The sequence below is a fragment of the Gymnoscopelus microlampas genome (assembly GCF_963454915.1).
Source record: "Gymnoscopelus microlampas genome assembly, chromosome: 4".
Taxonomy (NCBI): Eukaryota; Metazoa; Chordata; class Actinopteri; order Myctophiformes; family Myctophidae; genus Gymnoscopelus; species Gymnoscopelus microlampas.
This window is the reverse complement of record NC_139941.1, coordinates 58,467,574-58,495,251: the sequence shown is the minus strand read 5'-3', so window position 1 is coordinate 58,495,251 and position 27,678 is coordinate 58,467,574. Positions and strand designations below refer to the sequence as shown.

The window sequence follows — 27,678 nt, the reverse complement described above, 5'->3', positions numbered from 1 at the left end:
TTGATTATTATAAATAATGTTTGATGTGATTTGTTGTGGTCCGTTGCTCCTGACACCGGCGTCGTTCCGCGTGCGGTTGGTTGCCCAGGGCAACCTGACCAGCCAACCGGAGGAGCTTTGACAGGAAAGCCTTCCTCGGCAGCGGCCAATCAGCGTCCTCGTTGTTCAGGAGTCGTCCGGTTTGAAACGCGCAGCTTCAACTGTCACTAAAGTGTAAAATGTTCTCACAGAGAAGAGTCTTATAGTCCGTTATATATTATATAACATATTATATGATTATAGAGAGTCTTGGATAGAGAATCTGTGGATATTCATCATAAACGTGTATTCCTGTCGCAACTACAAGGTAAACAGAATGTATATGTTTTATAATATAACCCTGTAAACACATAATATTTGTAAACAAACTGCTGGGAACCTTTTACCTCTTTAATCTCTTTAATCACAGCATCTAGCCTTTAGATCAACACTATCATAGATGTATTTTATAGAGTCTGACTTTTACTTTAGTATCTATGAGAGTCTTAGCTCCAACCCCCCAGTTTAACCTGGAATGTCACCAGTAAAGCCCGTATTTCTTCAAACATGTACAAATGATAAATATAAGGTTCTTACCCGCTTGCCTCATATGTTAACTAGGTGTCCGAAGTGTTTGTGTAATGTATTAGTGAATTAGTCCATATTATACAATAGATATGTGTTTCAATCCCGTCTGTGGCCGAACGCCATTTCACCCCGTCGTTTACTTCCTGTTTACATACAGTGTAATTCTGGCTTTCACCGGATGCGCCCCGTCACTACCACCCATTGCGAACTTCCGACAGAATCGGTCACAGACGGCATTAAAACACTTCTTTATTGAATAATATGGACTAATACATTACACAAACACACCGGACACCTAGCTAACACTTGGGACAAGCGGGTAAACACCTTATATTTAGCATTTGTACATGTTTGGAGAAATACGGGCTTTACTGGTGACATTCCAGGGCAAACTGGGGGTATAGATATAAAACATGTAAAAATCGATAAAATACATGTACAATAGTCTTGATCTAAGGCTACATGTATTCCATATACCAGGGGTCTTCAACGTTTTCAGGCCAAGGACCCCCTAGCTGAGAGAGATGAAGCAGGGACCCCCTCTATATTGTATAAAAATTGTGTTTCAGATGTAACTTTTCTTGTTTACTTGGTCTGCTCTTTTAGGGTTAGGGTTAGTCTACACTTATACCGTTGTGAGCTTGTAGATCTGCTATTTTTGGCTAAAGTTCTCCTCAGAAAAAGGGATGTTAGGGTTCAAGTGGTTAAGGTAAAAAAAAAAATCACATCACACAAAGTTTTGGCGGACCCCCTGTAGTAACTCCGAGGACCCCCTAGGGGTCCCGGACCCCCTGTTGAAGACCCCTGCCATATACATCTTCTAACGCTATGGACCAAAGCTAGACAGCCTAATAGACCAGATCAGTTCAATTTAAAGGAGCTTTCTTATTCATGGCATGAGAAAACATGTGTTTATTTACGTTGGCAAGGCAACGTGTCAAAAACACAACAAATCAGGTGGTAAGGCAGAACATGGGGAAAGTAGGCTATGCAGCAGTGGTGTAAAGTAACTAAGTACATTTACTCAAGTACTGTTTAAGGACAATTTTGAGGTACTTTTGCTTTACTGGAGTATTTAAAATTGTCTATACTTTTACTCCACTACATCTCCAGAGGCAAATATTGTACTTTTACTCCCACTACAATTATTGAAAACTTTAGTTACTAGTTACTTTGCAGATGTGTGTGTGTGTGTGTGTGTGTGTGTGTGTGTGTGTGTGTGTGTGTGTGTGTGTGTGTGTGTGTGTGTGTGTGTGTGTGTGTGTGTGTGTGTGTGTGTGTGTGTGTGTGTGTGCTCACCCATTAATTAATGCTGTGACTTGGGAGTCAGCTATTGTCCTCTGTAGTTAAAAGTTCTGCCAGGAAACGTGTGTTTCAGTAGAAAAAAATATCTCCACTTTTCCCTGGACTTTCACACAGACCTCGTATAGAGGCTCCATGTCCTCCAGTCAACACTATGGGACACACCTGACCATCATCATCATCATCATCCACAGGTGTCATTATTAGGCTCATTATCCCACAACCAACCAAACCATTGGAACCCAGATATGTTTTGCCCCATAATGTGGCATTCACTGTAGTGCGTTGGTTCTCAAAGTGGGGTCCAGGGACCCCCGGGGGTCCTTGAGGGGGTTCCAGGGGGTACCCAGCTAAATGATGGACAGGAACCAAATGGACCCTTATGGGTCTGTAACTCTGAGAGTGTACAAATGGAACCAAATGGACCCTAACGGGTCCATTTGGTTCCATTTGTACACTCTCAGAGTTAAATTAACATTGATTTTACAATATGAATTGGGGTCCCAGAGATAGAAATGTCATTAAATGGGGGTCCGTAGCCTCTAATGCATGTCAAACTGGGGGGTCCTTGTGGTTGAAAAGTGGTTGAGAATCACTGTTAAAGTAGAATCTGAATGGGAACTCAGTCAAGCAGAATAGACAAAATAAGGCACAGACAAAGTCACAGTTTTAGAAGAATTGGTGATCTATTTCTTGATATCAAAAAGGAGTTACAAACTTACACTTTAACAGGACAAGAAAATGTATGGAATTACCAGCAGTCTGAACTCAAGGAACAGACTGAAAACAAGAGACTTATATCCACATCACCAAAATGACAACATAGTAAGATCCCTCCTCCAACCCAACAGCTTCATTAACATCGAAAACACCTGAAAACAAAGAGGATTATAGTTCCCTTTGTTCCGGCCAGGGGCAGAACACACCTAACCTTTAGTTATTCCTACCCCCCAGCCAATTTGTCCTTGATCCAAACAAATGCAAACTTGTCTCTGGGAGTCAGCATGTCTAGCAGGCAGTCAGGGTGGAGCCCCAAGCAGAAGAACTTCTTCATTTTAAATCTTTAGACAAAATATCCTTGACATTAACTCATACTTCTTTTCAAATGTTTACTTAATTTCCAAATTACTTTGACATCACAGAGCCGTAAAAATCTTCTCTTATGGGAGTCCCTGGCTTATCTTTTCAAATGGGGGTCCGCGGGCTAATAAGTGTCAATTTGGGGGTCCTTCACATGAAAAAGTTTGAGAACCACTGCTGTAGTGAGTGTGGAAATAATGTGTCCCTCTCCATCATCAAAGTTGCATCACCCCTGACTTATATTAACTCTACCATTGGCGTTTGTATTTGCAAAATATCTTGGAAAAAAACAGAAACATTTTAACCACACCAATCTTGTACCCCCCCCCCCCCCCCCCGCAATACAAGATCACTGGCACATATATTCAGATGGGGGTCCATATTCATTTGGGGGTCCTGGTCTCCTGGACATGAAAAAGCTCTTAGGACCTCTGCTCTAATACTGTCTTTCCTACATTCTCCCGTTGGATTTACCTTCTAGCTGCTCTGAAGTAATAGTGAAATTAAACTGTTGCTCATTAGCCAGGGACCCCCCGTATTCACCTCATTAGCCAGGGACCCCCTGTATTCACCTCATTCCTGGCTTCCTCCAGGGCAGTGGTTCTCAAACTTTTTCATGTCAAGGACCCCCAAATTGACACTTATTTGTGGACCCCCATTTGAAAAGATAAGCCAGGGACCCCCATAAGAGAAGATTTTTACGGCTCTATAGCAGTGATTCTCAACCACTTTTCAACCACAAGGACCCCCAGTTTGACATGCATTAGGCTACGGACCCCCATTTAATGGCATTTCTATCTCTGGGACTCAGAGAATTTAACTCTGAGAGTGTACAAATGGAACCAAATGGACCCGTTAGGGTCCATTTGGTTCCATTTGTACACTCTCAGAGTTACAGACCCATAAGGGTCCATTTGGTTCCTGTCCATCATTTAGCTGGGTACCCCCTGGAACCCCTCAAGTACCCCTGGGGGTCCCCGGACCCCACTTTGAGAACCAACGCTCCAGGGTGCCGCTATTGCCTCTTCCAGGGGGCGCCATTGAGTTTTTCCTCTGTCTGCTGCTTCATTCAATATCTGTTCACTTCTTCCTTAGTAGGCTGTACTGCAGGTGTGATGCAGGTAGTCAGTGTGTTGACAGATTTAGCAAAAGAAACAAGTGTCCAGGTCTATGAAAACAAGCCCAAAAGAAGCAACTAGGCTCAGTTTTACCACTTTACATCGGCTATTTGAAAATAACAGATCAACAAGCTCACAACGTGTCACATCGTGACCCGTTGTGAGCTTGTAGATCTGTTATTTTCAAAAAGTAAAATATTTTGAATGTTTTTGAAAGATTTGAACACTTTTTTTTATACACAAATCTTGTATGGGGGTCCCTGGCACCACATATTTTCAGATGGGGGTCTGCGACAATGCGGACAAATACATATTAATCTGGGGGTCCTTGACATGAGAGAAAGTGGGCACCACTGGTTTAAAACAAACCTTAGAAAGCCCAATTAAGCACTTTGTCTTTTATAATCGACCAGATGGATTAACCGTTAATGCTCCCCCTACTGTTACTGCTGTGTCATTGCATGTAGATGTCATCAGACGAGACAGAAGACAACAGTCCAGTTCTACCCAGAGACTCTGACAGAGGAAGTTCTGTGTCCTCACTGCTACAGGTCTGTCTGTCTGTCTGTCTGTCTGTCTGTCTGTCTGTCTGTCTGTCTGTCTGTCTGTCTGTCTGTCTGTCTGTCTGTCTGTCTGTCCTCACTGCTACAGGTGTGTCTGTCTGTCTGTCTGTCTGTCTGTCTGTCTGTCTGTCTGTCCTCACTGCTACAGGTCTGTCTGTCTGTCTGTCTGTCTGTCTGTCTGTCTGTCTGTCTGTCTGTCCTCACTGCTACAGGTCTGTCTGTCTGTCTGTCTGTCTGTCTGTCTGTCTGTCTGTCTGTCCTCACTGCTACAGGTCTGTCTGTCTGTCTGTCTGTCTGTCTGTCTGTCTGTCTGTCTGTCTGTCCTCACTGCTACAGGTCTGTCTGTCTGTCTGTCTGTCTGTCTGTCTGTCTGTCTGTCTGTCCTCACTGCTACAGGTCTGTCTGTCTGTCTGTCTGTCTGTCTGTCTGTCTGTCTGTCTGTCCTCACTGCTACAGGTCTGTCTGTCTGTCTGTCTGTCTGTCTGTCTGTCTGTCTGTCTGTCTGTCTGTCTGTCTGTCTGTCCTCACTGCTACAGGTGTGTCTGTCTGTCTGTCTGTCTGTCTGTCCTCACTGCTACAGGTCTGTCTGTCTGTCTGTCTGTCCTCACTGCTACAGGTGTGTCTGTCTGTCTGTCCTCACTGCTACCTGTCTGTCTGTCTGTCTGTCTGTCTGTCTGTCTGTCTGTCTGTCCTCTCAGCTCCTGGTAAACACACATTTCATAAATCAGTCAAATTTGTATTTAAGTTATTTGTCATATCTGCCCTGTGCAATTTGCGTTTATAAAGTCATAAAAGGCAAACAGAAAAGTAACTTGTATTCCTATTATGTTCCCATGTTCAATCAATGCCTCAAAAACACATTTAAATCGTTAAGCACAAATATTTGTCCGACAATGAATTCTGGAGTAAAATGTCATGATGGTGACAGACCTAACGACGGCTTGTGTTGTGAGTGACGTCAGACCACAGCTCTGCTCCGTCTATATAACGTGTTACACATGTCCAGAAAGACTGCGTGTCCGTAGAGGAAGAGATCGGGAGAGAGAGAGACAGATAGGGAGAGAGAGACAAATAGGGAGAGAGAGACAGATAGGGAAACCGAGAAGACAAACAGAGTCATGTTGCGCTGGACGTTGCATTTGCGTAAAAGAGGAACAAAGAGTCCCTACACTGCAGCTGTAGCCGTGGGGCAGACGATCTATGTGTTCGGAGGCCACGGGACGGTCGGCGGCCATATGTGGGTGTATGTCTTCAACACAGTGTCGTTGAGCTGGGTGAAGACGCCTCCATTGACGACCAGAAGAGGTGAAAGTCGCCTGGAGGTTCCCTCCATGCGCCGGGGCCAGACGGCTGTGCTGGTGCAAGATGGTATCTACATCTGGGGCGGTGTCACGTCTACGAGGATTTTAGACCAAGGGCTTTACGCGTTTGATCTGAACACCCACAGATGGTTGAAGCCCCAGGCGTCTGGGAGCGTTCCAGAGGCGAGGTCCGGCCACTCGGCCTGTGTCTTGGGGAAGGTCATGTATATCCACGGAGGAATAACCCAGCTTGGAAGCACTAATGACGTGTACAAGTTGGACACCACCTCAATGGTCTGGTCTGTAATTAACACCAGAGGCAAAGCACCAACTGCTTCATCCCTTCACTCTTCCACCATCATCGGGACAAAGATGTTTGTATTTGGGGGCCACCAGGGGGCCGTCAGAGTGTTTGACACAGAGACCGACTGCTGGCTGAACGTTCCTGCAAACCTTCATCCAGAAGGAAGTCGCTGGGCTCATTCAGCCTTTGCCTACAACGATGAGCTGTACATATGCGGTGGCAAATACAGTGAATATGATGTTGTTGCCAAACGCGTTGACAATGTTCTGTGGAAATTCAACCCAGAGAACTCCTCCTGGAACAGACTTGACAGCGGGGAGGACCGCGGGGAAGCCCCCACGGTGCCGATGGATTGGATGTGCAGTTGCAGGGTTGGAGATCGTATTGTGGTCCTTGGAGGATACCGCACACTCAGCTGGAGCGATGCGTCATGTCATCATCACATGCACATCTTAGACTTAAGTCCTAGTCTGAAGACCTTATGTAAGCTAGCGGTTATTCATTCCGGTCTGGAGCGGTCTGAACTGCCACACGACATCAGGTGGGAACTGGCAGCCATGACTACCGACGGCAGCAGAAAATTAGACTGTCTTGGCTGCTAGTGAGCCCACACATAAATCAAATATAAATAAACAAAGCCCACAAACACACAAAACAGCGAGCCCACAACACATTTAAACAGCCAAAAATATATAAATATATAAAACTAGAAAATGTGCTCCTCGGAGCTCAGGTCTCCACCAGGCGAGGTGGTAAAAGTCAGTCTGTCTTATCTATTTATATTACATATTGTGATGTCACGTGTCAAGCTTGACCAATGCTAGGTGTTCACAGACGGACGGACACACGGACGGACGGACACACGGACGGACGGACAAAGTGAAAACATACTCTCCAAAACATACTCTGTTTGTCTCTACTCGGCCTGGTGGAGACAAACATATTTAAAACAAAAGATTACGCTGGCAGAGAACCTGTTCGAGGCAATAAAACGAGAGACAAACAATGGGACGACAAGAGCTCTCCCTTTAAAAAGGCTTTCTTCTTTCAGATGGGAAAAGAAAGTATCTCTGGTAGGAGATAAAACCATCAGTACTAGAGGTCCTGGTAGGAGATAAAACCATCAGTACTAGAGGTCCTGGTAGGAGATAAAACCAGCAGTACTAGAGGTCCTGGTAGGAGATAAAACCAGCAGTACTAGAGGTCCTGGTAGGAGATAAAACCAGCAGTACTAGGGGTCCTGGTAGGAGATAAAACCATCAGTACTAGGGGTCCTGGTAGGAGATAAAACCATCAGTACTAGAGGTCCTGGTAGGAGATAAAACCATCAGTACTAGAGGTCCTGGTAGGAGATAAAACCAGCAGTACTAGAGGTCCTGGTAGGAGATAAAACCAGCAGTACTAGAGGTCCTGGTAGGAGATAAAACCAGCAGTACTAGAGGTCCTGGTAGGAGATAAAACCAGCAGTACTAGAGGTCCTGGTAGGACATAAAACCAGCAGTACTAGAGGTCCTGGTAGGACATAAAACCAGCAGTACTAGAGGTCCTGGTAGGACATAAAACCAGCAATACTAGAGGTCCTGGTAGGACATAAAACCAGCAATACTAGAGGTCCTGGTAGGACATAAAACCAGCAATACTAGAGGTCCTGGTAGGACCTCTAGGTCTTGCCCAGCGTGGCCATTACGTTACAGGTGGAAAAAAATGAAGATACTGTAGGAGATTTGTGTTTATTTGTTTGTGTGTGTGTGTGTGTGTGTGTGTGTGTGTGTGTGTGTGTGTGTGTGTGTGTGTGTGTGTGTGTGTGTGTGTGTGTGTGTGTGTGTGTGTGTGTGAACAGGAGGAGTATGAGGAGCTCCTACGCTCCGCTGTGGTCACACCCAGGCTGGACGCATCAGGAGGAGGTCGGCTCCACCTCCTCGGGACCTCCTCCCTTCCCTCCCTACGTCCACACAGTTCCCTGGAGGAGGAGGAGGAGGACCGCACCAGACAGCGGCGCCCAGCAGCGGGTAAAGATCGTTGAGGCACTAACACCACCAGGGGGTCTAACATCAACAGGGGGTCTGGGACCCCTAGGGTTTTCATGTCAAAGACCACCCACAATGATATGTATTTGGCTGCGGACCCCCATCTCAAAACTATTTTGTGCCAGTGACCCCCCAGAAGAAAAGATTTGAGTTAAAAATGTTCGCTTAGATTTTTTTTTTATAATAAATATATATATATATATATAAAGATTTGCACACATTTTGAAGATTTTTGAATAGCTAAAGTATAAAATAATAGTTAAAGTGGTTAAAATGATTGTGACGCTATATTAACTACTTTTGCTACGGACCCCCTGGTACCCCCTCTCAAGGACCCCTGGGGGTCCCTGGACCTCACTTTGAGAACAATACCCTAGGGTTTCCTCAGAGTTACTACAGGGGGGCCACCAATCAATAAATCGAAAGCCCTCACTTTTTTATTATTTATTTTTTATTTTCCACACAGAACCAAAGAGATAAGTTGATCCAGATATACTTCTCTATTCACTTCCTGGTTAAAGCATTCGGGAAATATTCTGCATCTCGGCTCCTGTGTTTTACTATATATTTTTGGCGAGACATGTTATTTTCAACGGCCTATAACAATCGAACGGGAGGTTGCAATGACATTTTTTTTTCTTCGTGGAAGCACAGTGAAACCCTCCGTGTTTAGCAAACCATCAGGGGATCCATCATACTGGAGATACATTTTCTGTGACTACTTGAAAAGGTTAGAAAATCGAAAAATCGCTGGCAGCCTGGGCTTTATTTCATTATTTACTCTGGCAGTGAATGAGTTAACGTCTATGTTTAATGTCCTCCTAATCCTATCCTAATCCTAATCCTAACTACTTTCATTGAAATTACCTCAAAAATGTGTCAGGGGTTGGTCAACACACGAACACTCCACTTGCCGAAACTTGCCCCAGACTGTTGATCAGAGCTCTGGCTATTATATAGGCTTCTTTTCGCGCCTTCAATGTACTTACATATTGTACGGTAAATATAAAACTATATTTCCTACTACATATTAACATTTTAGCCACAGCAGCTTTCCTTCTTTTTGGCCGCAGCATCTCTTTTATTTTGATTGGGCATAGATGTGAGGGCCGCGAAGCGGCCCAAACCTCTAGTTGTTCTAATGTCTTTGTTGTACTGTTATTGTTTAATGTATTGTTGTAATGTCTTTGTTCTCCCCTCAGGTTTGGCTCCAGAGGCTGAAGATGGCAGACACTCCAGTAGGAGTGTGAGGTCACCACATGTGCAGACTTCCAGACGAACGGGGAGGACCCCCACACCGTCCCAAAGGTCCAGACGAACAGAGAGGACCTCCTCACCGTCCCAAAGGTCCAGACGAACAGAGAGGACCTCCTCACCGTCCCAAAGGTCCAGACGAACAGAGAGGACCCCCTCACCATCACACAGGTCCAGACAGACAGGGAGGACCTCCAGACAGACAGAGAGGACCCCCTCACCATCACACAGGTCCAGACAGACAGAGAGGACCCCCTCACCTTCACACAGGTCCAGACAGACAGAGAGGACCCCCTCACCATCACACAGGTCCAGACAGACAGAGAGGACCCCCTCACCATCACACAGGTCCAGACAGACAGAGAGGACCCCCTCACCATCACACAGGTCCAGACGGAGCAGTCCATCCTCGGTGCTCCTCACAGAGCTGTTCATCTGTGAGGAGAACATCAGCCAGATGGAGAACCTCCTGGACACCTGGAGCCTCCACCTCAAGGTACGTTTCTTCTCAGTCACCGGCATCAGGACATGCTGGTTTACAAAACATTAAAGGTCTTTATCATGGTCCTTCAAACATGTTGAAAGGTTTCAACTGAAAGATCCACTCCAGTGAGCCATGGTAGTTTTTTTTCCTCTCTGTGTTCTGAAGCCTTTTCAGCTACAATGAAAAAAAGAAAAAATTGCCTGCGGGTGTCGCTGTTGAGGGATTTTGTCTCTCTTTGTCTCTGCCGCGCTATGAGCTTGTAGATCTGCTATTTTAGAACAATCGTGAACATTTGTGCAAACCTTTTTGAATATAAATATTTGAAAGCGAACATTTGTAACTCAAATCTTTGCTTCTGGGGGGTCCCTGGAACAACATATGATGAGATGGGGGTCCCTGGAACAACATATGATGAGATGGGGGTCCCTGGAACAACATATGAGATGGGGGTCCCTGGAACAACATATTATGAGATGGGGGTCCCTGGAACAACATATTATGAGATGGGGGTCCCTGGAACAACATATGATGAGATGGGGGTCCTGTTTGTTTGTGCTTTCAGTCCAACGTAGTGGAGGAGCTGAGGAGATGGAGGCTGCTCTTCATAGAGCAACACAACCAGGAGGTCAGGAGGGAGAAGGACAAGGTCCAGGTTCTCCACACTGAGCTGGAGGGACTCAAACAGCTGCTGGAGGCCTACCAGACCTCCAGCCAGAGGAAAGACCAGGTAGGTCTATAACCTACTGTATACAACAGGCCTACCAGAGGAAAGACCAGGTAGGACTATAACCTACTGTATACAACAGGCCTACCAGACCTTAGTGATTATTCCTGTCTTACCTCACTTTGAAAGAGGCAAAGACTCTTTCAAAGTGACACATGTATTTATAGCCCGTTATATGTCACTAGCCAATCAGATCACACTATTTAACCGTATTGTCAAGTGTCACGTGAGGCTCGACCAATGTTTGCTTGGCTGACGGAAAGTGAAAACAAACTCTCCTGGCGGAGACAACAAAAACAGCGCCCTCTGCAGTTTTTTTCCTTTGAATTTGACTCTGGGGGGACCTCCCAGCAGAATGTGGATAACAGGATGTTGGCCGTTAGCTCCACCCTCAGCCCTCCACTTACTGCCCACGTGTCTTTGTTTACATTCCTAACATTCCTAACTTTGTATGTTTTGTATCTGGCAGTGTGAACGCAGCGTTAGTGTTCTTTAATATGCATTGTCCCGACCAAACAAATAAAGCAAAGCCAAGTTTCCTGTGGTTCCAGGTCATAGTGAACTTGACTCAGGTTTCCTGTGGTTGCAGGTCATAGTGAACTTGACTCAGGCGTTGGAGAGACAGAAGGAGAAGGTGGAGATGATGAGGAGTTTGACCCACTGGAGGATGCAGCATGCCCACATTCAGGAGGAGGTAACACACACACTTACTTTCTTACTAACTATAGCCCACTTTAGGATTACATAAGCCACCAACAAGTGCTCTCTAGGCATGGAGACAGAGGGACAGACAGACTGTCTGAGAGTCTGTCTGTCTCTCTGTCTCCTATGCTGAGAGTCGTATCGAGAGATGATTATTTGTTGGAGGAGAGAAGGAAGAGGGAGGAGAGAAGGAGGAGGGAGGAGGGCAATTGTAACAGCTGTTGTTGTTTTGTTGTTATTTCAGGATTCATGATATGTCTTTTCTCATTTAAAATGGGTTTAATCAAAATGAAATGAATGGATGACTTTCTGTCTCAAGATTCTTGTCCTGATGAAGAATATGGTCTCTGTCGGGTGGAAACATCATATGTCCCAAATCTGTTACTTTTCAGGATTAAAATTCAAAAATATCAAATAGCACATCTTTCCACCGTCCTGTACAGTATAGACTAAAGGTTGTGTCCTGTCCGTACAGGACAGACTAAAGGTTGCGTCCTGTCCGTACAGGACAGACTAAAGGTTGCGTCCTGTCCGTACAGGACAGACTAAAGGTTGCGTCCTGTCCGTACAGGACAGACTAAAGGTTGTGTGCTGTCCGTACGGGACAGACTAAAGGTTGTGTCCTGTCCGTACGGGACAGACTAAAGGTTGTGTCCTGTCCGTACGGGACAGATTAAAGGTTGTGTCCTGTCCGTACGGGACAGACTAAAGGTTGTGTCCTGTCCGTACGGGACAGACTAAAGGTTGCGTCCTGTCCGTACGGGACAGACTAAAGGTTGTGTCCTGTCCGTACGGGACAGACTAACGGTTGTGTCCTGTCCGTACAGGACAGACTAAAGGTTGTGTCCTGTCTGTACAGTACAGACTAAAGGTTGTGTCTGTAGTGTACAGGACAGACTAAAGGTTGTGTCTGTAGTGTACAGGACAGACTAAAGGTTGTGTCTGTAGTGTACAGGACAGACTAAAGGTTGTGTCTGTAGTGTACAGGACAGACTAAAGGTTGTGTCCTGTCCGGTCTAAAGACGGTTTGTGTTCCTAATCCTGTCTTCAGGCCCAGGCTCTGCGCCGGGCGGAGCGGCACCACCAGGGGGTGCTGAAGAGGAAGGTGTTCCTGGGCTGGCACTCTCTGCTGCGAGGCCACTGGAAGGAGCAGGTGGAGCGGGACTGTCGAACCCGAGCCCAGGAGGTGTGCTCCCGCCTGGCCGCGCAGTACGAGGCCAAGATAGCAGAGGTAACCATGGCGCTGGTGGACATAAGGGCGTCTGCTAAACTGCCTTACATCAGGGCTCTTCAACGTTTTCAGGCCAAGGACCCCCTAGCTGAGAAGAGAGATGAAGCAGAGACCCCCTACTCTATATTGTATAAAATTGCGTTTCAGATTAAAGTTTTTTTTTTTTTTACTTAGTCTGCTCTTTTTTCCCTCTACTACACCTATAGCCTCTTTGCCAAAAATAGCAGATCTACAAGCTCTCAACGCCTCGCAGCGCCAAAGATTGTTAATATAGGAAGATACACGATCTCCATTAGAGCCACTAGAGGTGAAGTAGTACACAAATCCTACAAATGGTCTCCTAAGTAGGCGTGGTTTGATTCTCCCCCGACCACATTTTATTTAATTTTTAATATGTCCATAATGATTTCACTACTATGTTCAGAATCTCAGTTTTTAGACCATCTTATGGGAACAGAACATAGAGTTAAAATCTAAAATAGAATATAAGGGACTGAGCCATCTATCTCTCGTCCGTCAGACTGCATATGGACCCTTCAGATATCTTCCCAAATCTCGCAAGAGTGTGTTGCTTGGATAGAGAAAAGTCGATAACAAAGTAGATTTTCTCCTAATTTGTGTCTCTAAAAAAAGCCATTTTTAGTATGAAAATCTTGTACATATTGTGTGGCTTGTGACGATCGGGTCCCATATTTAGTTCAGTAACCATGGAGCTAAGGAATGGTTCAGAAGCTGTGTTCACGTTGACTCTTCCATTGGAATCAATAGACTCCAACCTGCTTCCTGTCTCCTAAAAAGGCGTCCAACTACGTCACGCAGAAACAGGAAGTAAGCCGGAGATCGTGAGTCTTGCTATTTCCGTCTTGGGCAGCACGAGGCGTTGTGAGCTTGTAGATCTGCTATTTTCGCCTAATGTTCCCCTCAGAAAAGGAAGTCTAGGGTTCAAGTGGTTAATGTAAAAAAAAACTAAATCATATCACACAAAGATTTGGCGGACCCCCTATAGTAGCTCTGAGGACCCCTGTTGAAGACCCCTGAAGGCCTACATTGTTACTGATTGGTTGGTTGGTGGTGGTGGTGGGTGTGTCCACAGCACTGCCAGGCCGTGGAGCAGACCCAGGCTGAGATGGAGAGACTGCGGGGGGAGAGGGAGCGATACGAGGAGGCCATGAAGAAGGCCTTCATGAGGGGGGTGTGTGCTCTCAACATGGAGGCTCTGAGCATGTTCAACACTGAGCAGCCTCCCGGAGGCTCCATCATGCAACAAGGTGGAGGTTACACCACACATTTTAACCATTTGTTTATGTCCACATAAAGGAGAATATATACATGGACACACATATTAAATGTGCAGTAAGGTTACATTCACACAATCATGGCATATGTCTTTATGATACAATAGGCATGTTACTCAGTACTCTATGGGTATACTGTAAGTCAGTGCTGCACGAGAAAAAAGGACGCTCTGCTTCCAAATTCCGCAGATTTTCGCCGTTTCTTTTTCTCTCACGCCGTTTGGTGAAGCCCCAAGGTTGGTGCCCTGTGCTGCGCTGTTTTTATCCGCCAGATTGGGACGTTCACAGCATATTTTTGCACCATTACGGTGCGTTCATCATCGGGGACGAGTGCCTCTAACAGCCGCTGCTGGCTGCGTGCACGCAGCGAGGCAATGCGAGCCGATGCGAGGCGACGCAAGACAACGCTCATACAACCACGTGCAGTATGCGTCCTCTCCCCCTGCGCCTAATGGCTGTACATGGGGCCGACGCATGCTTTAGCGTGATTGTGTGTGAGTGGCTTCAGGAAGTAAATTCCTAGCCTCGATCTCCAGGCTTTTTTTTTTTTCGTTTTGCTAAAAAATAAAAGCTTGGAAATTCCTGTCCCAGCTGTTGGTGCGCAAAAGCGCCTCGCGTCGTCTGATGTGGTGCGCATTTTTTATTTTGGGTGCGCATGCGCACCTGCGCACCAGTTATGTGCACCCCTGAATATAACAACAAATGATATCACCCAACCCAGTTTCAGCACAAAAATGGGGTCACATTAGTTCTACTGCTATGCCGCCAGAATGTGGGATTCCCTACCAACAGTCGTTAAAAAAAGTGTGACTCCTTACTCTCCTTCAAAAACGCTCTAAAAGAGCTCTTACAGGTGACTGGCCCCTGTAAGAGGTCTAAAAGAGCTCTTACAGGTGACTGGCCCCTGTAAGAGGTCTAAAAGAGCTCTTACAGGTGACTGGCCCCTGTAAAAGGTCTAAGCTTGTCACCGGAGATGACCGGTGTAGGTTGATGATTTACGGAAAAACAAAACATTTTTAACACATTGATTGCCAAGATTGCATTGATGCGTTCTTTCATTTTTTTGGGGGAAATTCCACAAGGGGCGACCTAACACAGCTTTGGAATGATCGATCGTCTCTCAGAGAAATAGAATGTGGATGTGACGTCCTTCCAAAATCCGCTTCCTGTTTGGGGTTTTTCAGAAAAACAGCTGTAACTCAGTTTCTTTTTTTTGCATTGTAAACCACTAGTTTTCAGCGGGCCGAAGCCCCAAAATGGCGGATCGCGGTTGGAACGTTGTCGTTCCTATGGATACACAGATCCCTCCGCTAACCCACGGGGACTATTTTGTTTGTATTTTTGGGACACAATGTCGGTTCCACGGCGTTTCAAATATCATCGGATTGAGGTAATTATACGCTGGCAAGGGGATAGAAAACTATGTTTAATATCTTGGCAATCAATGTGTTAATATGGAGAGAAGAGATTTCTGCCCGACAACGATGACATTTCTAATGATAAATCTAATGTCATGGGATCACCTTTATTCCTCCATCAACACGTTCTCCTGTTCACACTGAACCACTGAACCACTGAACCACTGAACCACTGACATGACTTCTGTCTCCTTGTGTTCCGTCGCCTAGTTTTATAATCACATTGTTAACCCTTAAAGACCTGGAACGCGTCTGTGTGTCATTTTTAGATTCCTTTGGCTATTCAAAAATAGCAGATCTACTGCTTGTAGATCTGCACATTTCTTTTTGAAAAATCGTGAAAATTTGTGCAAATCTTTGAATATATATGTTCTCAAATATATTCATCTTTGCTTCTGGATGTCCCTGGAACAACATATTTTTAGAAGGGGGTCCGGGGCCAAATACATATAATTTTGGGGGTCCTTGACATGAAAAAGTTTGAGAACCACTGATATATAGTAACCTAAGTTTTTTCAAAAAACTGTTAGGATTTAGAAGACATTTGTAGAATCCCCAGAAGCAAAGATTTGAGTTACAAATGTTTGCTTTAAAAAACACATATTCAAAGATTTGCACAAATGTTCATGATTTAAAAAGAAAAAAAAGCAGATCATAGCGCGACACCGAGTGCCGTGCTATGAGCTTGTAGATCTGCTATTTTTGAATAGCCAAATAAATCTAAAAATGACACCGATTCTTTCCCGGTTTTAATGGGTTAATCTCATTGTAAATTATTATTGTCCAAAAGGCAAAGCAGCTCAGGTTTTAATTTGGTTTCATTATATTTCCCCTGTGACGGAAAAAAACAGCGTAAGGACATTATGGAGGCTGGATGAGATTAAAGGAAGTGATTTGATTACAGATTACAGCCTCAGTACCTGTCCCTGTCCCCCCCCCCCCTGTTTATGTCCCCTCAGACAATATGTCACCACAGAGATCTGGAAACACATGCTGTCAGCCCTGTGAATAATCACCCTTATCACTGTGTGTGCGCACACACACACACACACACACACACACACACACACACACACACACACACACACACACACACACACACACACACACACACACACACACACACACACACACACACACACACACACACACACTGATATCAGAAGACATACTGTACACATACATGTATGGTATGTACTGTATGTTTGTGTAGTCTTGATATCATTTATTAAGTTATTGTCATGTTCAGGCGCTCTCTTACAACATGTTAAAATGTGCATGAAACTCTAGGCTGATTTTGTAGTTTGTTTTCCAGTTTAGGTTAAAAACTATTGAAGGGTTAAATCATGACAGGCTGCATAAGGCTGACCTTATAGTACACAGTGATGTAACCCAGTGAGCCATAGTCGTCTATTACAGTGCTTCTCAAACTTTTTCATGTCAAGGACCCCCAAATGAATACATATCAGCCCGCGGACCCCCATTTGAAAAGATATGCCAGGGACCCCCAAAAAAGACAATTTTAAGGCTATAGCAGTGATTCCGAACCATTTTAATTTCAAGGAACCCAATTTGATATGCATTAGTAAGCCATGGACCCCCATTTGATGGCATTTTTATCTCTGGGACCCCAATATACACTGTAAAACCAATGTTAATCGAACTCTGAGAGTGTACAAATGGAACCAAATGGACCCATAAGGGTCCATTTGGTTCCATTTGTACACTCTCAGAGTTACACACCCATAAGGGTCCATTTGGTTCCTATCAATCATTTGACTGGGGACCCCCTGGAACCCCCTCAAGTACCCCTGGGGGTCCCCGGACCCCACTTTGAGAACCAATGGTCTATTAGACCTCCGTCTAAAACTGGGTTATAATTGGTCTAAAAGTGAAAGTTTTTACAAAGTCTATTCTTAGCCTAGACGTTGATTAGCTGTTTTTTAAGCGTCTATATTTAGACGTCTATATTATAGCCGTCATTTCAACGGCTATAATATAGACGGTCTATATATAGACGCTTAAAAAACAGCTAATCAACGTCTAGGCTAAGAATAGACTTTATAAAAAATTTCACTGTTAGACCAATTATAAGCCGGTTTTAGCCTAACCCTTAGACGTATTTTAGATGTCTAATAGCCCCAAAAATGCTCAGTGGGAAGCAACACAGCTATAGCTAATCCCATTAATAGTGTGTGTGTTATATTTACACACTGTAGGTGTGTGATGTGGAAGCATTGCAAAGTGACACACCTACAGTACGTATGGCTCTGTACACACCTATATGTAACACACACACACACACACACACACACACACACACACACACACACACACACACACACACACACACACACACACACACACACACACACACACACACACCATTAATGTGATAATTAATGTGTTGCTCACTAGGCTGTCATGTCTTAGTAGGCCAACATTCAACGAAAATGGCATCTACAAATCTACAAGCTCACAATGTGTTGTGATGCGTAGTAAGCTTGTAGATGTAGATCGACTATTTGAGATTTTTTGGGGGGGAAAGGAGGACACCAAGTACATAGGTTTAAGTGGTTACGTTACATCAAAGGTCTTCAACAGGGGGTCCGGGACCCCTAGGGGGTCCTCAGAGTTACTACAGGGGGTCCGCCAAATCTTCGTGTGATATGGCTTTTTTCCCCCCCGTAACCTCTTGAACCCTAGCATCCCTTTTCTGAGGAGAACTTACACCAAAAATAGCAGATCTACAAGCTCACAACGCCTCGCGCTGTGAGGCGATGCGAGCTTGTAGATCGGCTATTTTTGGCAAAGGTGCAGAGGGAAGAAAGAGCAGAAAAATAGATTAATCTAAAACAAAAATAGTTTAATCTACAACCACAATTTTATACAATATTGAGGGGGTCCCTGCTTCATCTCTTTCTCAGCTAGGGGGTCCTTGGCCTGAAAACGTTGAAGACCCCTGCGTTATATGTCCTGTCAATATGAGTCATATACTGTAAAGAGCACTATGAACATAGTTGTCTCCATTTAAACATGCCCATTGATCTAGTAGTGTCTGTCTGTCTGTCTCTCTGTCTCTGTCTCTCTCTGTCTCTCTCTCTCTCTCTAGAGGACACAGATGAAGCAGACAGTGCTCTGATTGGTCAGTTCTCATCTCATCCAGAGTCATGCGCACACTTCAGCCCCGCCCACTTTGACCCTGCCGGGCCTCCGTCCCAGAATGCACCAGAGGAACCAGTAAGAGGATGACTTTAAACTAAAGGAGCACTTTAAACACACATTTTCAACCTTATCTTCATATAATTGGTCCTCACTATTAATGCTCATTATAATATGGCACCGTTTCTGTCTGCTCACTCTGGCCCTGGTTTATCAATGGAACGTAGAAACCATCTTCAATTCGAGCCCCAGGAATCAGTGTATGGCCACGTGTGATTCATCAAGCAATGGTATCCAGCCACTCCCAGCGTACTAATGGTCGGAGGACCATTAGTACGGAGGACAGTTGTAACCGACTGTCATTTAAATCAGTGCTTCTCAAACTTTTTCATGTCAAGGACCCCCAAATTGACACTTATTAGCCCGCGGACCCCCATTTGAAAAGATAAGCCAGGGACCCCCATAAGAGAAGATTTTTACGGCTCTCTAGCAGTGATTCTCAACCATTTTAATTCCAAGGACCCCCAGTTTGACATGCATTAGGGCTACGGACCCCCATTTAATGACATTTCTATCTCTGGGACCCCAATTCATATTGTAAAATCAATGTTAATGTAACTCTGAGAGTGTACAAATGGAACCAAATGGACCCGTTAGGGTCCATTTGGTTCCATTTGTACACTCTCAGAGTTACAGACCCATAAGGGTCCATTTGGTTCCTGTCCATCATTTAGCTGGGTACCCCCTGGAACCCCCTCAAGTACCCCTGGGGGTCCCCGGACCCCACTTTGAGAACCAACGATTTAAATAACACCCACTTCTTTCAGAGGTGCGTCCATGTGAGTTCTTCTGGGATGCTGTTACATGCATGGCTCAGTACTTGCAACAAAAGGAGAGAGTTTAAAGGTTCTATGTAAGGATGCACCGATGTATCGGCCTTACATCGGCATCGGCCGATAATAGCCTCGTTGACTGCCATCGGCGTATCGGTGAATAACTTGACCGTCACCGATGGCAGTGGCCGATGTTCACTGACTGTGCTTTGCTACAGTGTGTGTTTTCTGCAGCCTACCAATCTGCAGTTCCAGATTAGATCCCTAGGTGGTGGTATAACACTACACTCACACGCCAAAGAACAACTGCATATGCGCAGTAGGTACTACATGCGCTTCATGTTTACATACAAACAATAAAAGAGACATGGCTGTGTGGTATTCCTTCACTGTCTCAGAGAAAGATGGCCGTTTAGCAGTTTGCAAGACATGTTCCAATGAGATTTCAAGAGGGGGTTTAATACCAGCAAGGATTTCAACACCACAAATCTGAAGGGTCATTTGAAAAGTAGACACGTTGAAGAATACAATGATTTCCTGAAAGCTGACCTGAAGCGGCGAGATGCACTGGCTCGTCTGGCTGCCAACACAAGCTCACAACGCATCGCGACACGTTGTGAGCTTGTAGATCTGCTATTTTCACAACGCATCGCGACACGTTGTGAGCTTGTAGATCTGCTCATTTGTGCCTGGTGTAAAATGACCTAAAATTAAAATACTACAAACGCACACGCGGTGAAATTTCGTGCTTTTTAAAAGCTATATTAGGCCTATAGATAGATATCATTCATTTAATTCCGGCATTATTTCACCCGCGGTTTATCCAATATTAATTAATACTTATATTTGATTGACCCAAATCCACCCAAACTGTGGTTACCTGCGGCACCCGGGTAAAACCGCGATCCGCGCATCTCTAGCGTAGCCTAAGCCTACACGACCTGAGACCAGACGTGAGGTTCGAGCGGGCTGTAAGCTCAAGTCAAAGTCACCATAGATTGATCAATGGTGACAATTGTGATGATCTCGGCGTACGCCCGTTGTTCGGTCTGAGCGTGCTTGATAGATGAGGGCCTCTGTGTCTCAGAGGAGGGCTGTGGACAGGTCAGAAACCTGCCTACTACCAGTGACATCATCGGTAGGCAGGTTTAATCATTTTGAACAAGATTTTGTATTAATGCAATAGCAAATGTCTTCTATTTCAGCATGCTAACTTTCCTGGAAGAGAAAGGCTGTAGTTTATATTAGCTTGGAATCCCTGTCAATGAGGTCACTGGTAGGCAGGTTTCTGAACTGTCCACAGCCCGCCACTGACATAAATGGTGGCATATTATAATGATCATTAGTGAGGATCAATTATATGATGAAGATATTGTGTGTGTGTGTGTGTGTGTGTGTGTGTGTGTGTGTGTGTGTGTGTGTGTGTGTGTGTGTGTGTGTGTGTGTGTGTGTGTGTGTGTGTGTGTGTGTGGATCTGCTATTTTGACTACTTCATATACATTTGTTTTCGAATGTATGGAATTTCTTAGATTTGTCATTTATTAATGAAATGACTTAAAACATATATATGAATTTCCATGGTTTCATTCATGAAACATGTAGATTTTTTTTATTTTGGGGGGGGGGGGGTTTAAAATCTTTTGAAGTAATTAAAAACAAAATGTAGGAAATGAAAATAATAAATAATAATTTAAGTGAAAAAAAAGACAATAATAATAAAGGAGCCCATAAAAATGAACCTGTGACCCACAAATGGGTCCCAACCCACTGTTTGGGAAACAGTGGCCTAAAGGCTTAACCACTGTGTGTTTACCATCAACATGTTCAACAGTGCATTCATGTGCAAACTTATAATTCATGGTATTGTATAGTTTCAATGTACAGATTATGTTTTAGATAGTGTAATGTTTAGATAGTTTAATGTTTAGACTGATGCTAGGTTCAGTGTTTAACTATGATCCTAGTTCACTGAGACACTACACTGTCTCTCTGTATTCTATGTATGTGTTTACCTTGTTTACTGCATTGGTTCTCAAAGTGGGGTCCGAGGACCCCCAGGGGCACTTGAGGGGGTTCCAGGGGGTACCCAGCAAAATGTGTAAATATAGCATCAGAATAATTATGACCTTTTATACTTTGGCTATCCAAAAATAGCAGATCTACAAGCTCATAGCGCGGCGAGTGCCGCGCTATGAGCTTGTAGATCTGCTATTTTTGAAAAATCGTGAAAATGTGTGCAAATCTTTGAATATATATACTTTTAAAGCGAACATTTGTAACTCAAATCTTTGCTTCTGGGGGGTCCCTGGAACAACATATTTTGAGATGGGGGTCCGCGACCAAATACATATCATTTTGGGGGTCCTTGACATGAAAAAGTTCGAGAACCACTGGTTTACTGTAAGTCACTCTGAAGAAAGAGCGTCTGATAAATGACTACATTGTAAGTGTGTGTGTGTGTGTGTGTGTGTGTGTGTGTGTGTGTGTGTGTGTGTGTGTGTGTGTGTGTGTGTGTGTGTGTGTGTGTGTGTGTGTGTGTGTGTGTGTGTGTGTGTGTGTGTGTGTGTGTGTGTGTGTGTGTGTGTGTGTGTGTGTGTGTGTGTGTGTGTGTGTGTGCAGATTGACTCCAGGACAGATGGACTTCCCTCCGCTACGGTGATGCACAGCTCCCTCCCACTAGGGGGCACTGCTAGCTCTCAAAGACAGGTTAGACTTCCTCATATCTCTCAATAGACCCCTTAACACATTGGTTCTCAAAGTGGGGTCCGTGGACCCCCAGGGGTACTTGAGGGGATACCAGGGGGTCCCCAGCTAAATGATTTGTAGGAACCAAATGGACCCTTATGGGTCTGTAACTCTCTGAGAGTGTACAAATGGAACCAAATTGGTTCCATTTGTACACTCTCAGAGTTAAATTATCATAGATTTTACAATAGGAATTGGGGTCCCAGAGATAGAAATGCCATTAAATGGGGGTCCGTAGCCTAAATGCATGTCAAACTTAAATTACAATGATTGAGAATCACTGCTAGAGCCATAAAAATCTTCTCTTATGGGGGTCCCTGGCTTATCTTTTCAAATGGGGGTCAGCGGGCTAATAAGTGTCAATTTGGGGGTCCTTGACATGAAAAAGTTTGAGAACCACTGCTGTAAGGGAGCGGATTGGAACTGGGGCCATAGACTCATCTATATGCAGTGATGGACAGTATTTGTATTTTTTTGGATACTTGTGACTTGCACTACACCACATTTCAAAGGCACATATTGTAAACCCCCCCCCCCCCCCCCCCCCCGACAATATTTAATCCATAAATCAGACAATATTTAATCCATAAAGTGAACGTAGGGGGAACAGGACAAAAGGCTTGTAAAAAGCGGTCTTATTTTAATCATTTTAATGTGAATGTATAAAATATGGCAGCAGTGGCAGGCAGGAGGTTTTAAAGACATCATAAAAGACATTGAGCATTGATTGCCAAAACAAACATTACATTTTTGGGCACAGCCAACATGATGATGTAAGAGTGACTGATGTTTGCTTTCATCGTCCAATCACATACTGCAGTGGTTTTCAACCTTTTTCATGCCAAGGACCCCTAAATTGATATACATTTGGCCGCGGACCACCATTTGAAAATGTTTTGTGCCAGGGACCGCCAGAAGCAAAGATATCAGTTAATTTTCACTTAAAAAAAATATAAATATTCAAAGATATGCACACTTTTTCAAGGTTTTTCAAAAATAGCAGATCTACAAGCTCATAGCGCAGCACTCGGTGCCGCGCTATGAGCTTGTATATCTGCTATTTTTGAATAGCCAAAGCTAAGTGGTTAAAATTATTGTAACGCTATGTTAACTCATTTCGCTGGGGACCCCCTGGTACTCCCTCAAGGACCACTGGTGGTCCCCGGACCACTGGTTGAAAACCACTGTTATAGAGTGTTTGTTCAGTAACAGGAGTCTCCATGTCTCTCCAGCTCTTTTATGAACAGAAAATATATCTTCAGATGGGTTTTGCCAATCTCATCCAGTCAGGGGTAAAAACCCATTATCAGAATGGGTTTCCCACTTCCAACTGCTCACGACTCGTGTCATCACTTCCAATTTCACTTTCATCTATCCTCGTTCCCAACTTTTACTAAAGCCTGGTCAGGACATAATCTATAGCAGTGGTTCTCAAACGTTTTCATGTCAAGGACCCCCAAATTGACACTTATTAGCCCGCGGACCCCCATTTGAAAAGATAAGCCAGGGACCCCCATAAGAGAAGATTTTTACGGCTCTATAGCAGTGATTCTCAACCACTTTTCAACCACAAGGACCCCCAGTTTGACATGCATTAGGCTACGGACCCCCATTTAATGACATTTCTATCTCTGGGACCCCAATTCATATTGTAAAATCAATGTTAATCTAACTCTGAGAGTGTACAAATGGAACCAAATGGACCCGTTAGGGTCCTGTCCATCATTTAGCTGGGTACCCCCTGGAACCCCCTCAAGTACCCCTGGGGGTCCCCGGACCCCACTTTGAGAACCAACGATCTATAGGGGTGGGACTAACGTTATGTTTTTCCCCCCAGTAAAACATGTTTTTTTTTTTACCAATCACAACTCTTACTTCATTCACAGAGAATGTAAGCAGATCTGTAAAGCCTCAACAACATTTCCTTGGCCGGTACTTCCGTTTAGACGCTCGACCAATTTAACACATCTGTTTCATTTTAGATTCTTTTAGCTATAGCCTATAAACATTATTTTATACTCAAAAATAGCAGATCTACAAGCTCATGCTGCGCTGTCGTGAAAATTTGTGCAAATCTTTGAAAAATATATATTTTTAACTCAAATCTTTGCTTCTGGGCGGTCCCTGAAACACCCCCCCCCCCCATCTCAAAATATTTTGTTCCAGGGACCCCCCCTCAAGGAGCAAAGATTTTTGTTAAAAATGTTCACTTTTTGAAAAATATATATAGCCTACTGTATATTCAAAGATTTGCACACATTTCCACGATTTGTTTAAAAAAAAAAATTGCTGATCTACAAGCTATGAGCTTGTATATCTGCTATTTTTGAATAGCCCAAAGTATAAAATGTGACTAAAATGAGTTAATCCACATTTATCCTGTAGGAGTTTCTCTCTCCTTGTATTGAAGGATTAGTTCAGTCATAAAGTCCTGTTAGGGTTTTTACTGAATATAATATGCACAGGCACAAGTTCATTATGTGCGTGCGTGTGTGAAATAACATCAAACAAACAGACATCAACACCGTATTTAGCAGACTTAAACATATATAGTAACAGATTGGTCAATTGTCATGCAACATATAGGTCAGCTGTGGTGTCATATAATTCGACCGAACCTAAACAAACATCATAAAACATACATTTTTACTCACTTCTGCTGGAAGCCAAACATCAACTGAGTGAGCTCTCAATCTAATTAGACAACACCTGTGCTGACATCTGTCAATCAATGAACCCAATCAATGAACCCAGTCATTTTAGATTTTAACCACTTTAACAATTATCTTATACTTTGGCCATTCAAAAATAGCAGATCTACAAGCTCATATTGTATATCTGCAATTTTTTTGAAAAATCATTAACATTTTTGCAAATCTTTGAATATCAATATTTTTTTTTTTTCTTTGCTTCTGGGGGATTCTACAAATATCTTCTAAATCAGTTTAAAAAAAAAAAAAACGTGTGTTGCTATAAATGGTTCTCAAACTTTTTCATGTCAAGGACCCCCAAAATGATATGCATTTGGCCACGGACCCCCCATCTCAAAATATGTTGTTCCAGGGTCCCCCCAGAAGCAAAGATTTGAGTTCAAAACTTTTCAAAAAATAGCTGATCTACAAGCTCATAGCCGTGCTAGGAACTTGTATATCTGCCATTTTTTGAATAGCCAAGGTATAAAATAATGGTTAAAGTGGTTACACACAGATGCATTCCCCGTTTAAAACACTCTTCAGCGGTGACCAACCAACAGGCGCTCGGTGGGAGAATCATGGGGATTGGTCAATGCTCAATTACTACTTGATCCTTTTGCACACTCCTGATTATATAACATGTGAATCCCGACTGTTACGGTCTCCAAACAAAAGTACAACAACTGGCTCAAATTGGAGACCCCCAACATAAAATGGACACCCACACAAATCGGCAAAGATTCAAATTGTTTTATTTAACTTCCCACAACAAAGAATATTGAGGAACAAACATAGTGAAACTAAATAGATACTTTACCAAAATGAATGAACCAAAAGGAGGCCTGGAGATGCCGGCAAACTAAACAGAATGGAGGGGGGGGATCAGGCCACTCCCCCTATAGGGACACCAAAGCTGCTCCCCACTCCCTACCTAACAAAACCAAGTACTTACTGAACTAAAAAGTCAACGAAAAGAGGGAACTGCCGGCCGTCTCCAGGCCAAACTAAAGTAAACTAAATCAGTGGTTCTCAAACTTTTTCATGTCAAGGACCCCCAAATTGACACTTATTAGCCCGCGGACCCCCATTTGAAAAGATAAGCCAGGGACCCCCATAAGAGAAGATTTATACGGCTCTATAGCAGTGATTCTCAACCACTTTTCAACCACAAGGACCCCCAGTTTGACATGCATTAGGGCTACGGACCCCCATTTAATGACATTTCTATCTCTGGGACCCCAATTCATATTGTAAAATCTATGTCAATTTAACTCTGAGAGTGTACAAATGAAACCAAATGGACCCGTTAGGGTCCATTTGGTTCCATTTGTACACTCTCAGAGTTACAGACCCATAAGGGTCCATTTGGTTCCATTTGTACACTCTCAGAGTTACAGACCCATAAGGGTCCATTTGGTTCCATTTGTACACTCTCAGAGTTACAGACCCATAAGGGTCCATTTGGTTCCTGTCCATCATTTAGCTGGGGACCCCCTGGAACCCCCTCAAGTACCCCTGGGGGTCCCCGGACCCCACTTTGAGAACCAATGGGTTAGGGAATGATTAAGGAAATGTCATGGCCACACGCAACACTGACCTTAAAACACATGTTGTGTTTACTGAAGAGCTGGAGGAAGGTGTTGATCAACAAACACTATCGCAATGATTACTATCAGAATATGGAGCTATTTGACACATTGTAATAAGTAACCTTATTCATCAGGTTTCTGCCCGACAACAACAACAACGTTATCATGTTGGAATTGTTTAGAAACATAATGTGGAATAAATGTTAAGCGTCGTTCAAACTGTGCTTTTCAGCTGAGCGGACGTGTGGTGACGGCAGCTCAACAGAAACCCTCCAAGACGGTGACAGCTCGCATCACAGCGCGCCCCGCCCAGGCCAAGACCACCCCCCGCCCCGCCACCCTCGCCAAGACCACCCCCCGCCCCGACCTCGCCAAGACCACCCGCTCACACCTCCACGTGATGGGCGTGGCTCCACCCATGAGCTCCATCATGGTGGAACGCCATCATCCCGTTACACAGGTACAACACCAGCAGTACTACAGGTCCTGGTAGGAGATAAAACCAGCAGTACTAGAGGTCCTGGTAGGACATAAAACCAGCAGTACTAGAGGTCCTGGTAGGACATAAAACAAGCAGTACTAGAAGTCCTGGTAGGAGATAAAACCAGCAGTACTAGAGGTCCTGGTAGGAGATAAAACCAGCAGTACTAGAGGTCCTGGTAGGAGATTAAACCAGCAGTACTAGAGGTCCTGGTAGGACATAAAACCAGCAGTACTACCAGGTCCTGGTAGGAGATAAAACCAGCAGTACTAGAGGTCCTGGTAGGAGATAAAACCAGCAGTACTAGAGGTCCTGGTAGGAGATAAAACCAGCAGTACTAGAGGTCCTGGTAGGAGATAAAACCAGCAGTACTAGAGGTCCTGGTAGGACATAAAACCAGCAGTACTAGAGGTCCTGGTAGGAGATGTATAGCTAAAATCTAAAAGGCGTTCCTGGTTTTAACAGGGCATTTAGGGTGCGTTCGGAAATACAGCACTGAGCGCACTGGCCAATACAAACTAATAGGCGAATGGTTTTAACATTAATTCCTCTGTTGTTTCTTCAGCTCACGGTTGGCCAGGCGACGGCCGCCATGTTCCCCCGTCCGTCCCAACAACAACACCACCCCCACCACCACCACAGCGGGGGTCCAGGAGGGAAGGCCCCACCCACCAGAACCCTCCCCCCCTCCTCCTCCTCCTCCTACACACGCTCATGTGACGCACACGCCATTAAAATCGTGGACTGACTGAACAAGGAACTTAAA

At 44.4% G+C, this 27,678-nt stretch overlaps 1 protein-coding gene across 1 annotated transcript; it reads left to right on the top strand.

The window, feature by feature from the left end:
• Positions 1-233: 233 nt before the first annotated feature.
• Positions 234-27,667, top strand: poc5 (POC5 centriolar protein homolog (Chlamydomonas)). Its single transcript, XM_084054950.1, has 12 exons — positions 234-346; positions 4,574-4,657; positions 8,115-8,283; positions 9,504-10,051; positions 10,602-10,766; positions 11,353-11,457; positions 12,517-12,696; positions 13,790-13,964; positions 18,522-18,649; positions 22,024-22,110; positions 26,664-26,891; positions 27,478-27,667. Exons 2-12 carry the CDS (start codon positions 4,574-4,576, stop codon positions 27,658-27,660), a joined length of 2,052 nt encoding a protein of 683 aa, XP_083911076.1. The 5' UTR covers positions 234-346; the 3' UTR covers positions 27,661-27,667.
• Positions 27,668-27,678: the final 11 nt, after the last annotated feature.